The sequence below is a fragment of the Chelonoidis abingdonii genome, chromosome 13 (genome assembly GCF_003597395.2).
Source record: "Chelonoidis abingdonii isolate Lonesome George chromosome 13, CheloAbing_2.0, whole genome shotgun sequence".
NCBI classification, from domain to species: Eukaryota; Metazoa; Chordata; order Testudines; family Testudinidae; genus Chelonoidis; species Chelonoidis abingdonii.
In genome coordinates this window covers 5,856,190-5,870,070 of record NC_133781.1, presented here as the reverse complement: position 1 = coordinate 5,870,070, position 13,881 = coordinate 5,856,190, and the positions used below count along the sequence as shown (strand labels likewise).

At 47.0% G+C, this 13,881-nt stretch overlaps 1 protein-coding gene across 1 annotated transcript in view; it reads right to left on the bottom strand.

The window, feature by feature from the left end:
• DHRS7C (dehydrogenase/reductase 7C) overlaps positions 1 to 13,381 on the bottom strand; it is a 34,453-nt gene extending 21,072 nt beyond the window's left edge. Inside the window, exon 1 of the mRNA XM_032776797.2 lies at positions 13,204 to 13,381. Within this exon, the coding sequence (XP_032632688.2) occupies positions 13,204 to 13,297 (94 nt within the window). The 5' untranslated portion in view covers positions 13,298 to 13,381. The remainder of the gene's footprint in view (positions 1 to 13,203) is intronic.
• Between the last annotated feature and the right edge of the window lie 500 nt (positions 13,382 to 13,881).

The window sequence follows — 13,881 nt, the reverse complement described above, 5'->3', positions numbered from 1 at the left end:
TCTGTGGGGACTGGCTTCTGATGATGAGCTTGGAGAGGCTGGGCAGTTTTTTGAAGGCCAGAAAAGCGGGTTAAGGAAGGATTAATTCAGGATGTGGTCCCCATCAAGTATGGGTTGTAATAGGGCTGTCAATTAATCACAGTTAATGCCTGCAATTAACTGAAAACAAAATTAACATGTTAAATTTTAATGTGTTAATCACATACCTCTGGGCAGGGAGGGAGGTGTTGGAGGCAGGGGGAGAGGATTGAAGCTGCAACCCACAGCTCCTCAGGCAGTGAGGGAGGCTGAAGCCCCAGTCTTGAGCTCTGTGGGTAGCGGGGTGATAGAAGCCCCAGCTCAGCAGTCCGAGATGGTGGCGGGGAGGGGGGAGAGGGGAGCTGAAGCCCCGAGCTCTGCATGCAGCAGCAGGGTTGAAGCCCTCACCCTGAGCCCGCTAACCCACATTGGCTGAAAATGGGGGGATCACTATTTTTTCGGAGGGGATGGGTAATCACAATTTTTTTTTCAGTCCAAACGGGGTCACGAGCACAAAAAAATTGAGAAACACTGCCATAGGGAGCAGGGACCTGGCAAGCTCAGCCTCCCTGCACCAGCCTCTGTGCCTCGCCTCATGTCAACCGCCTGAGGTAAAATCCACCCTCCTTTGCAAACAAGGGCTCACTCAGCTGAAGAGAGTTATGTAATAAATAAATAATAATCATAATAATTCTACATTTCTAAGTTCAACTTTAATGATAAAGAGATTGCACTACAGTACTTGTATGACGTGAATTGAAACACTATTTCTTTTGTTTATCTTTTTACAATGCAAATATTTGTGATAAAAATAATAATATAAAGTGAGATCTGTACACTTTATATTCTATGTTGTAATTGAAACAATATATTTGAAAATATAGAAAACAGCCAAAATATTAAAATAACTGGTATTCTATTATTGTTTAATAGTGCATTAAAACTGCAATTCATTTTGATTAATTTTTTTAATCTCACAATTAATTGTGAATACTTTTTAAACATTTGACAGCCCTAGTTGTAACTGTTTAATGATACTCTGTATGGGTTCCAGTGTGGGGTGGCAGGTGACTAATAGGGCTGTGTGATTGAAGGGGGTTTATTTCTGTATTGGAATAGGTTCCTGTGGGGTATTTGGATGACCCATTCCATGATGAAATCTACTTCTCTGGTGAGGTGTCCTTTTTGGTGAAGGTGATTTTGAATGTGTAAAGGTGACTTTCTCCTCAGTGCATATTTTGTGGTAGCTGAGTGCCTGGCTATAGATAACAGATTGTGACGTCTGCTAGTGTGATAGTGTTTGGCTGGGATCTGGAGCTGTCTGGCTTGCTTTGCTCTTTCCTGTGACCTGACTATGGGTGTGTTAGGTGCTAATCTGGAGCATTTTGTGTTGGGATGATTTCTGCCCTAAGTCTGGGAGTTAGAATTGTTGAGTCCAGGGAGTGATAATATGCAGAGGTACACTGTGTTCATCTATTTGGATTCAGTTTCTGGAAGGATCTGTGGTATTTCTGGAGTCAGCAGAGGAGAAGAAAGACAGATGCAGAGGGAGATGATGGACACACAGCTATGGGATATGGTGACTTTATTATTCTGGCTGCAAAACTGGAACTAATACAAAAGTGAGGCTTTGCATTGGGGAAAGGTGGAAAGCACAGGTTTCCCTGAACATTTAAAGGGACAGGACATCACATTCCTCCACCCTACTTTAAAAAACTTTCCAAACACACATACATTATCGTTTATAAGGCTAATAAACAACATTACATAACCTAAGAGTTACAGGTGGACTACCACTGACTAGTAAATTGCAATGGTTTATTCTGCCCTGGAATAATAGCAACTCACTAACTAAATTATACATTCAGGTTTTCACATTCTGTTGGGATAACATGGTGATGATGGTGAGACAGTGTCCTTGAAATGGAGTGGCACTCACCTCTCATGAGTGCCCTCTGGTCACATGTGTCCATCTGTAGTTTCTCAATTTATCGACTCCCAGTGCCCCCTGTCAGCCACTCCACATGTCAGGTGGGTCTTCAGTGACTCAGCCCTCTGGTCGAGCCACACTCTGTCCATGTGTGAAAACTAAACAAAATAACTCCTCTTCTGGAGAACACTGTCCAACTGGGCCTATATCAAAGCCCTCAGTGATGTACTGTAGCCTTCCCTGGGCCCAGTCCCTTCACAGTCTAACAGGGTCCATCATGGTACCCCTTTGTTGCCATCCACAGGTGCCAGTCCTCAGTCTGACAACAGCACCTGTCTCAGTACCATAGTTGGTCAGCTTACATGCAAAGGTTCCTGCTCTGGGATGGAGCAGCACCCCTCCCCACCCACCCATGGTTTCCTCCCGCAGTTTTCTTCACCTGCCCTTTGGTCCTCTGACCCTGGATCTCCAGCTGGGTCAGTCTCAGCTCTCCGCTCCCTGCCAAAAGCATGATACCTGACTAGACTTTGGGTGCTGATCTCCTCACCGGAAGCAAGAAGCCCCAGGCAGATTCTCCTCACTCCTGACTGAGAGCTTGGAGGCAAGAAGCTGCAGGGCTAGCTGGGTTTCCTGTGGGGGAGCTGTATAGAGGTGAGAGCTCTGGCTCTCAATCCCCTACATTGCCCCTCTTCAGTCAGTGGAAGTGCTCCTGGTGAGGACAGGTATCACCAACAGAAATAGGGTAGTGTGGACATCAGCCACAACAGTAATTAATGCAGTGGCTGTATGTCAACCTAACATAGGTTGACTTATCTGTGTGGTGTAGACTTAGCCTAAGAGTAGCAAACTAATCTTCAGTATGAGATAGTGGATACTGGTCTGCTCATAAAATTGGATTTGTTGCCACTTCAAAATCTCCACAAATCTGGATTGAGCCATCCTTCTTGATCATTGGCATGATGGGTATAGCCCACTCATTTTGTGAAACCAGTGACAAGATTCCAGTGTTCACTGAACGGTCCAAATCAGCTTCCTCCAGAGGCTTCAGAGCATAAGGCACAACTCTGGGCTTGCAATATTTCATCTGAGTGTCAGACTTAACAGTGAGATTCCGTGACCTTCTGCTCATCTGCCCAGGTTCTTTTTTACAATTTTTGGAATGTCTGTCCAGTGTTGCTTGAAGATTATGAGGTGCTTTTGTGATCACCTTCATCTCGGTCCAATTCACCTTGAGCATCACAAGCCAAGGTCTGCCAGATTATGGTGGACACTTCCCTTCGATCATATACAAGGGTAAATGACTGATTGTCCATCTAGCTGAATTTTTGCCTCGAGTGTTCCTTCTAGGACTAATTTTTCTCCAGTATAAATCCTCAAAACTGAGGAGGTTTCTTCCAGGGGAACTTGTGAAAAAGTCTGGTGATAGGTAGATGTGGAAATCAGTGAAACAGCAGCTCCAGTATCAGGCTCCATTCTTGTAGGAACTCCTTCAATCAAGGGTATAACCTATATACCATCTCAGAATCCAGTTTCTGATAACACATGCAGTGCTAGGTCTTGGTCAATGTCACTACAGCTCTTGTCTTTTTCCACATTATAAATTCTTGATTTCAATCCTTTCTTAAGTTCAGTCTTCATGGGTGTCTTCTTGGATTTACTTCTTGGATGTACTCTGTGTTGCTGGTTGCTGAATTGTGTGACAGGTCGCAGTGAGGTGTCCTTTCTTCTAGCACTTTCTGCCAATAACCTGAGGTCACCAGCAAACCTTCTCAGAGTGTGTAGTTTGTGCATAATGGCCTCACAGAAATTCTTTGTGTTCCTTTGGTCTTCTGTCGCACCGATGCAGGAGGAAAACTTGGTTCACACACCTTCTCTGAGGTCTTCACTGCAACTTCTACTTCAACAGCCTTCTTGAACATAAACATTGATACAATCAGTACCTTTCTCCAGACCTAGTCATTGCATAATCCAGAGACTAACTAGTCACATGGGGCATCGCTTAATGTTAGTCCAAACTGACAATGCTGTGATAACTTCCTTGAAGCAGCAATAAACTGTGCTACTCATTCTCCACTTCCCTCATGTTGCTGATGGAACTGATATCATCCTGCTAGCATCAATGGGGTAGGACAAAAATGTTCTGGCCTTGCTGGAGTAATTGCAGTGCCTGTGGCAGTTCCAGGTACAGCTGGAGATAATAGGTGATGCAGCAGTTCGTTTGCCTTTGGACTTGTCACTGTCAGCAAGGCTGAAACTCTGTCCTTCCGGAATGGAGTTGCAGGTTACAGATTGCTCAAGTTATACCACCCATGATTTGAGGTTTTCATCAAACTCACTAACATTGCTCACAAAAGGTGCCAGTTCTCTGGTCTCTTGTTGGATGTCACCCCTTTTCCATAGGGATTTTTTTTTCCTGGACTGTGTGAGCTGGATCTCCCTCTGTTGGCTGTGTGCTTGCATGCGCCTTTGGCTATACTTGGGCTCCCTCTGCTGGCTACAGACCCTCAGTGCAAGCTAAGCTGTTTGCCAGCTTGCATAAGGTCAGTCAAGATGGCTGCTTGCTTCCACTTGGCTATCTTGTTTGAACAACCCCAGCACTAACTGCAGTACTTTTATGTTATGTTCGATCTTGATTTTCCTACTTCTTCCCTCTGACTTGCTGGTTCATGCTGTCCAGGAGCAAAAAACAGCAGTCTGTCACCCTATGCCTCTAGGTGAACTTAACCCCGTTTTTCATAGCATCAGGTCAGGCAGAGGCAGCACTGAACACAATTGGGATATAAATTCCTTGTTGCTATGGTTATCAGGTGTCCAGTTTTCAATCAGAACTCCCAGTCGAACAGGGATCCCGGTGGCTCCGGTTAGCACTGCTGAGCGGGCCATTAAAAGTCAAGTGGGTGGTGCAGCAGGGCTAAGACAGGCTCCCTGACTGCCATGGGTCTGCACAACTCCCGGAAGCAGCGGCATGTCCCCCATCTGGCTCCTATGTGTACTGGAAGCCGGGGGCTCCGCACACTGCCCCTACCCCAAGCACCGGCTCTGCAGCTCCCATTGGCTGAGAACCATGGCCAATGGGAGCTGCAGAGCAGCACCTGCTGATGGGGCAGGATGTGTAGCTGTCTAGCCACGCCTCTGCATAGGAGCCCGGAGGTAAGTGCTGCCCAGAGCCTGCACCTCTTACCCACTCCTGTGCCCCAAGCCAGACATGCCAAACCAGTGGAAAAAATGCAGAAATTGGGCTTGTTTTTGGCTTAATTGGCTTGTGAGTTGCCTGTTGGCTAGTTTTTGGCTTGTAACTTGTTGCTTGTTTGGCTTGTAGCTCGTTGCTTCTATTTTTTTTGATTGGCTCCCAGCAAGTAGGGGCAAGGGAAAAGCAGGGGCTCGAGGAGAGAGTCAAGGGAGCACAGCGGGCCCACCACAGTCCCAGACTGCGCACCAGGGGGATCTAGTCACATAGAATCTTGGGGTTCTTAGAGATTGGCTTGGTTTGGCCTTGTTTTGAAATGGGATTAGCTTGATTTTTGGCTTATTATGAAAGTCTGGGTGTTTATTTGCTGCATGAAAGTTGGCAGCTTTGCCCCAACACCCTGACCCAGCCAGGAGCCCCCTTCCATCCTCCGAACCCCTCGATCCTAGCCCGGAGCACCCTCCTTCACCCCAAACCTCATATCACCAGCCCAACCACCCAGCTGGAGTCCTCACCCGGCCCCCGTGCCCAACTTCCCCTGCCCCAGGCCTGATTCCCCTCCCACCCACCAAACTCCTTGGTCTCAACCTGGATCAACTTCCTGCACCCCAAACCCCTCATCCCCACCCCCACCCCAGAGTCTGCACCTCCAGCCAGAGCCCTCACACACACCCCAGCCCCAACCCCCTGCCCCAGCCCACAGCCCCTTCCTGCATCCCAAATCCCTCAACCCTGGCCTCACACCAGGGCCCACACTCCCAGCTGGAGCCCTCACCACCCCACACCCCAACCTCCTACCCCAGACCAGAGCCCCCTCCTGCACTATGAAGTCCTCATTTCTGGCCCCACTCCGGAAACCACACCCCAACCCCCTGAGCCCGCGCACTGAAAATGAGCGAGTGCGTGAGAGTAAGCGATATAGGGAGGGGGGATGGGGAGAGCAGGCCAGGGCCTCAGAGAATGGGCAGGGCCTCAGAGGAGGGGCAGTGTAGGGGTGGGGCAAGGGTGTTCTGTTTTGTGCAAGTAGAAAGTTGGCAACCCTACTACTTGCCAATGTTATATTTCTAGATCCAGCAGAGAAGGAAATAGACAGTCAGATGCAGGGGGAGCTGATGGACACACAGCTGTGGGCATTATGGTTCTGGCTGCAAAATTGAAACTAATGCTAAAGTGAGTCTTTGCCCTGTGGAGGGGGGAGCACAGAGCCCCTGAACATTTAAAGGGACAGGATATCACAGGATCCCTTGCTGCTTAGGATGAGATAGCACCAGAATTTGTATGTTCTTTTCTGTATGTTGATTAGCATCGATCATTGGTGGAATTCCTGTACACCTGACATGTTTATTTACAGAATTTCAGATGTAGGATTTTTATCTGTCTTAGGTTCTTATCTGGCCTCCACTATCATAGTTACTGAGCACCTCACTGTGACATTCTATACCTTGGGGGACCATCCTGGAACCCCCATATTCCTCATTTTTATATAATTGTGATATTATATATAAAGCATGCCTTGTAACAGATCAGGGGAAAGGTTATGATCTGCTGAAAGTCATTTTTCTATCCATATACATATATCATTAATGAATATGGAGTTATGAGAATTGTGTTGTATGGTTGTCACTAAAACATGCTGTAAATTCGGGAATCAGCCAGATATTAGCTCCCCAGAGGGAACAGCTAGGAAAGTAACCCACGCCCGGGTGGGGTGTGAAACAACATATCAATAGCCATTGTCCAGCAAGGGAGCTACAATTCAATGACTCACCTGCATGAGGCCACACCAGGGGAATTGATCAACTTTGCCTGGAGACGCAGGCCTTGTCTACACTGGCAAGTTTCTGTGCAGTAAAGCAGCTTTCTGTGCTGTAACTCCCAAGGTGCACACACTGCCAAGCCACTTAGTGCGCAGAAACTGCACAGTTGCAGTGCTGTAAAAAGCCACCCCAAGAAGAGGGGTTCAGCTTTCTGCACCAGGGCTACAGCACTGAAGTGCCAGTATAGACACCCTGCTCGATTACAGCACTGCAATTGGCCTCCGGGAGGTTTCCCACAATTCCTGTTCTCGCCTCTCTGGTCATCGGTTTAACTCTACTGCCCTCCCCTCAGGTGACCAACTGTGAGCCCCACACCTTAAATTCTTTGGGAGTTTTGGAAGTCCCCTTCCTGTTTGCTTGGTGACGCATTAAGTGGTCTCAGCACATCTTTCCAGGTAACATGCTTGCTCCATGCACCAGGCAATCCCCCATTTGGAGCAATGCCGAGCTAATAGATCTCATCAGCATTTGGGGAGAGGAGGCTGTCCAGTCTCAGCTGCACTCCAGCCATAGGAATTATGATACCTATGGACAGGTTTCACATTGCATGACAGAAAGAGGCCATTACCGGGACACACTGCAGTGGAGGGTCAAAGTGAAGGAACTGCAGAATGCCTACCACAAGGCATGGGAGGCAAACTGCCACTCCAGTGCTTTGCCCATGAGCTGCTGGTTCCACAAAGAACTGGACACAATAGTTGGTGGTGACCCCACCTTCACTGTGAACGCTCAGTGGCTTGTGTGCCAATTGAGAGTGGACCAAGCCAGGAGGAGAAAATCTTGGATGAGGATGTAAAGGGGGAGGTGGACCCAGAGGGAGAGGATCACTCAGAGGTCAGAGATGCATGCAGCCAGGAGCTCATCTCTGCCCCAGAGGAGGTTAGCCAGTCACAGTGCTCAGAGCTTGGCAAAACACAAACAGGAGAGGAAGGCCCTGGTAAGTGGCTTTGATTTTGGGAATCACTGAAGTGAGTTGTTGGGGGCAGGAGGGTTGCAGAAAGCAGCCTTGTGTCGTATGATGTGTGTACCTCCACATGCCTTGTCTGAGTAGTGGAACAGGGTACTGACTGACTCCCTCACTTCATGGGAATCTACCTCATGGAAACTCTCATGGAGATACTGAGCAATCTGCTGCCGCATTAAGGGTAACTTTTCCATGCCACTCTGCTGTTGCTGGGGAGGGAGCATTGCTGCACACAGGTGAGCTGCATAAGGGCCAGGGCAGAAGCTGCATTCTTGGAGAAGACCCTCCCTTGATTCCCTGCTCGCCCTCAGCAGCGAGATATCTTCCATAATGAACACAGCCTGTGGAAAATGTGGGGACAGTAATGATTATAAGGCCCCCTTTTTTTTTTGTTTTTCCCCTAGAGCCACATACCCAGTGTACAGCAGGATCTTCGAAGAGTGATTTCCCCTGCCCCTGAGGTTACTCACCATTTTGGGGGCCGTGTGGCTCATATGTGCTTGCCTGGGGTTAGCCAGTTAGTGACAGGTATGTGAATAGTGGCTGTGTTTTAAATCACTGAATCAGTGGTCTGTGTGTTGCAAACAATACTGCTTCTATAAACTGTTGCATTTTGGCTTCACAGATATGACCTTGGAAGTCTAGCCTCCCTCTTTGTTATCACCAGCTGAATGGCTGCTCAGAATTAGAAAGCGGCTTAGAAAGGAGGACTTTCTAAGTGATGTCATGATGGACTCTGCCACCGAAAACCAAGGAGTGGCTGGACAGCGAGAAGATGGACCAAAAGGAGAACACGGTGCGCCTAAATGAAGCGACAAAGTGGCTCTTGAACGTTATGGAGCACCAAGCAGACATACTCCAGGTGCTACTAGCTCTGCAAACCAAGCGCCCACCTTCCCCTGCAGCCGCTGTCGCAAAACTCTTTACCGTGCACCTCCCAGACACCACCAACACACTCTTGTCAACCTCCTGGCTCCAGTCTGTAACCACTGCATTCCACTCCTGCCCCGTCACAGTTCAGCCCTGCAGACTCCCAGTACCCACAGCACTCAACACATCCCTCTGCAGTTTAGCCCTGCTGGGGAACAGTACCCACTGCACTGTACTCCAAAGGGAAGGTTGCATATGATACCTGGACATACACAAATCTTTAACTGTCCTAGGCCCCCCACCTTCCTGGGAACCTCCCTCTCCCCATCCCCCACAGTGCTGATGTGTTTTTTGTTTGTCTCTTTCCTCTGGTTGTTGTTTTTTAATAAAAGAATTGTTTTGGTTTGAAAGCAATCTTTATTCCATTAACTGAAAGCAAACAGAGCCCTGAAAAGCAACAAGCAATTTTATTAAACCATCACAGGACATCATCCACCTCAGTCCCAGTCACCCCTAGCATTACAAGCACAGCGCTTCTGAGCATAGCAAGAAATATTAGTGGCTTTCAGCTTCAAATTGCTGCCTCAAGGCATCCCTGATCCTTATGGCCCTGTGCTGCGCCCTTCTAATAGCCCTTGTCTCTGGCTGTTCAAATTCAGCCTCCAGGCGCTGAGCCCCAGCGGTCCAGCCCTGAGTGAAGCTTTCACCCTTCCCTTCACAAATATTATAGAGTGTACAGCATGCAGCTATAAGCATAGGAATATTGTAATCAGCCAGGTCCGGCCTCCCATATAGGCAGTGCCAGCGGGCCTTTAAACAGCTAAAAGCACAGTCAACAGTCATTCTGCCCTTGCTCAGCCTGTTGTTGAAGTGCTCCTTGCTGCTGTCAAGGTTACCCATGTATGATTTCACAAGCCCCATCATTAAGGGGTAAGCAGGGTCTCCCAGGATCACAGTGGGCATTTCAACTTCCCCTACGGTGATCTTCAGGTCCAGGAAGAAAGTCCCTGCTTGCAGCTTCCTGAACAGGTCAGTGTTCCAAAAAATGCATGTGTCGTCCACCTTTCTGGACCAGTCTGCACTAATATCTGTGAAACACTGATGTTGATCCATGAATGCCTGGAGAACCATAGAGAAATACCCCTTCCGATTAATGTACTTGGTGGCCAGGTGGTTTGGTGCCAGAGTTGGAATATGTGTACTATCTATCGCCCCTCGGCAGTTAGAGAAGCCCGTTTGTGCAAAGCCATCCACAATGTCACGCACATTGTGCAGAGTCAGTCTTACGGAGCAGGATCTGATTAATGGCCATGCACATTTCCATCAACACGAGTCCAACAGTCAACTTTACCACCGGTTAGCGACTGATCAGTAGCTGTCTGGAGTAGCCAACTTCCACTGTGCAATTGCTACACACTTCTCCAATGACAGGGCACCTCTCATTCTCATGTCCTCAGGGCTGGGGTGAGCTCGTCACATAGTCCCATGAATGTGGCTTTCCTCATCCAAAATTTCTGCAGCCACTGCTCATCCTCGGAGATGTGCATTACAATGTGATCCCACCACTCAGTGCTTGTTGTGTCAATGCCACAAGCTATCTCATATCATAGTGTGGCGAGATCAGTGTCGAACTCCTCTTGCCTTTATAGTTTAAGGAATAACTCCACTGCCACTCTTGACATGTTGGTCAGACTCAGCAGCATATTGGTCAACAGTGCGGGATCCATTCCTGCAGCCTGAAGACGCAGAGTGTGCAGTACAAAAACTACTGAAAGATGGCGCCAAATGCGGACGGAAGCACAGGGATTGCTGGGATGTGAAACAATGCATCATGAGGCATTGGGACAGGACCCAGGATGCCCCGGAACCCCCTCCTCTTTCCCACAACTCTTAGCGGCAGAATAGGAAGAGATGCTTTCTGGGATAGCTGCCCAGATTGCATTGTTCCGAATATGGATGCAAGTTCCGCAAGTGTGAACATGCTATTGCACAGGCAATTGACAGTGTGAACACACAACAGTGGTTTCCTTTCAGCACTCTCTGAGTGCGATGTAAGCACATGGGACTGAGGGTATAAAACAGAACAGAATAGGCCCATGCTTCGCTTTTCTCCTGCCCCCACCTATGCTGCAAGCAACAGAGACACTCAGAAGAAGACAAGACTCCAACAGAGGTTTAAGGGACAAACCTGTATATTAAGGACTGCAATATCCAATGGGGTGAGAAAAAACTGCTTAATCTAGATGGTGCCCAGTCTAATAGGGTTGAGAATTTAAGTGTGCGTGGTTATATTTTATTTTATTTTGGTAACTAATTCTGACTTTTTGCCTATCACTTAATATCTATATTTTGTAGTCAATAAATTTGTTTAAATCTTTATCTTTACCAATGAGTTTGTATGAAATGTGTGGCAAAACTGCTCAGGTTTACAAAGGCTGGGGTAGATCCACTTTCCATCAATGAAGTGGTGAACCAATTAATAAATTTGCACTGCCCACCTTGAGCAGTGCAAGACGGTATATGCCTGGGGTAAAGTGCTGGGAGCTGGGAGGATTTGGCTGGTGCTTTTCTCTGTGTGATTCATGAGTGACTCTGGGAGCATTCATGCAATGTAGCTGGGTGTGGGGCTCTACATGCTGTTGTGCTGAGTGATAGCAGCTCCTGAAGGGGTTTGCTGCTGGTTACTAGCAAGACATTGTGAAAGAGAGCCCAGACTGGAGAGAGTTAAGGGGGCACAGTGGTCCCACAGTCTCAGGGTGCACCTAGGGATCCTGTCACACTTCCAATTTTTAATATATTTATTCTCACAATGCCCCGCAGTGTAGGAAAGTGCTAGTATCCCTTTTTTACCAATGGGAAACCAAAGTACACAGAAACTAAGGACTAGATTCACAAAGAGGACTTAGGTGTTGCAAAGTCTAAATCTTAGGCACTCTAGTGCCCAGTGGAATTCACAGCCCTGAGTTAGTTGCCCAAGCTCCCTATGCCTTGTATGGAGAGAGTTAGTTGCCCAAGAAAGGGATCCTTAGAACCCAGCAAGCTGAGCAGGGTGCTAGTTAAGCTAGCCCTGAGTGAAATGTAGAAGAAAGAAGTAGGGTTTAGGGCCCAGATCCATATCTCTCCTGTTTAAGCTGTTCCACTTTCTATAAAATAATTCAATATTCATTGGGTCAGACAGAGAGCAAGGAAGTGAGAGGTTGACTCTATTGCTCCCTTGGGAGGGTCATGTTCAAGTCCCCACTTCAATGGCTCTCTGCCATGGCTGGATTGCCCGCGGGTCTGCTTCTGGCACTGATTCCTGTGGCATAGCTGGAATCTTCTTGTCCATCTGTCTATTTAGTGTAATTTTGAGACCCAGTACTTTCCTCCCATCTCTTTTTTATGAAGAGATCTGGCAGTTGAGATCCTTCTGCAGCCTCTGCCAGAGCCTGACTCCAGCTCTCAGCCTTCCCAGCAGCATATGCAACAGCTTAGTGTTTTGGGGAACACATTTTCAAGTATTCATTGTCTGATGGCTGGAGGTGAGACTGTTTTTTCCTTAAGAGTGAAAAATGTTAAAAAGTTACAAATGAACACGAGCAAGTGACTAGCAGTTCTAGAAGTGTCCTCCCTGCAACAGAGCTGACAGCAGTCTCACGATGCTTTGCCTGGGATGATGAGAAAGAGGAACAGAGTAGAACCAAGAGCATCTGAATGATACTTTGGTTGCTCTTGGGATAGCAGACAAAGAACGAGGGAGGGAAGGGGAAGAAAGGTGGAAGAAACAGAAAGCAGCAAAATATCTGGCACTTTGAGGTACCGTTATAAAATCCCTCTGCTCTAAGGGCTAGATCCTGTATGGTGCTCTCACCTCAGTCCACTAAAACACTTAAACATGTGCTTAACTTTAACCATATGGGTAGCCCCAATAAAGTCAATGGGACAACTCACATGCTAAAAGTTAAGGATGTGCATAAGTGCTTTGCTGCATCTGGGCCAGAGTACTCAGCACCTTGCATGATCGAGCCCTAAGTGCACCCCAAATTTGTACACAATCATGTGCTGGATGCGCTCTTGTCATGGCTAAGTTTTAGCCTGGCTGCATGCACTCCTTACTGACTTGTGACAGTCGATGTCTTCACAGCAGAGCAGAAGCACATGCCTACAGGGGGTCACTGCAAACATACTACTGGGTGTTTTGAAAATAGGGCCATGATATCACCTATTCCTGATAAACACTCTTCTCTTCAAACTCAGGGGGCCTGATTCTGTTCTCACTTGCTCCAATTTCACACCACTGATTTTCAGTAGAGATTCTTCTGATTTATACTGATGGGGTTGAAAGCAAAATTTGACCCAAGTCATGCCACCACATGACACAATGACTTGGCATCCAATCTTTAAATAGCACTTTCAAAAAAAGAAAAAATCAGAATACCTTTTGTTAGTGTTATAGGTCCAAAATAGTTGGCATCCATAATCTTTTTATCAAGTTCCAATGAGATACTCTGCACTGGTCCTTTCACCTTCATACTAGCATTGTTGATCAGTATATCCACACATCCATAGCAATCCAATATTTCTTTAGCTACATCTTGAATGCAGTTTATGTCTGAGAGATCCAGAAGTACGAGCTTTGGTGTAAAGGTCTTTTTTTAAAAAAAGGAAATAGCATTTTGTTATTTCAGACATACAAGGTTATATGAAAGGAGACTGTGTCTGCTCTCTGTTTTAAAGTGTATTTACTGTCACATGCAAAGAAAGTGCTCTCACCATCAGTTTGAGAATATTGTTTTTCCTTTTTACCCACACTCAGAGGAATCTGACTCCGTGTTGCCATCTCACGTGATTTTATCATGACTCTAACAATATTTGGTGTAGTTCTTAAAAGTCCAGTTCCTTGAGCCCAGAAATTATGGGAGAATCTCAACTTACATTTTTAAAACTAGTCAATTTCTAGCCTTTGTGCTTATGAAGAAAAGCTGGGAAACTGACCCAAGTGCACTGTAAAGGCTCAGAAGCCAGAACACTGTGACACTCTAAGGACCTTTCCAAGACCCGAGGAAAAGCTTGGTATAGCTTGAAAGCGTCTCTCTCTCACCAATAGAAGCTGGTC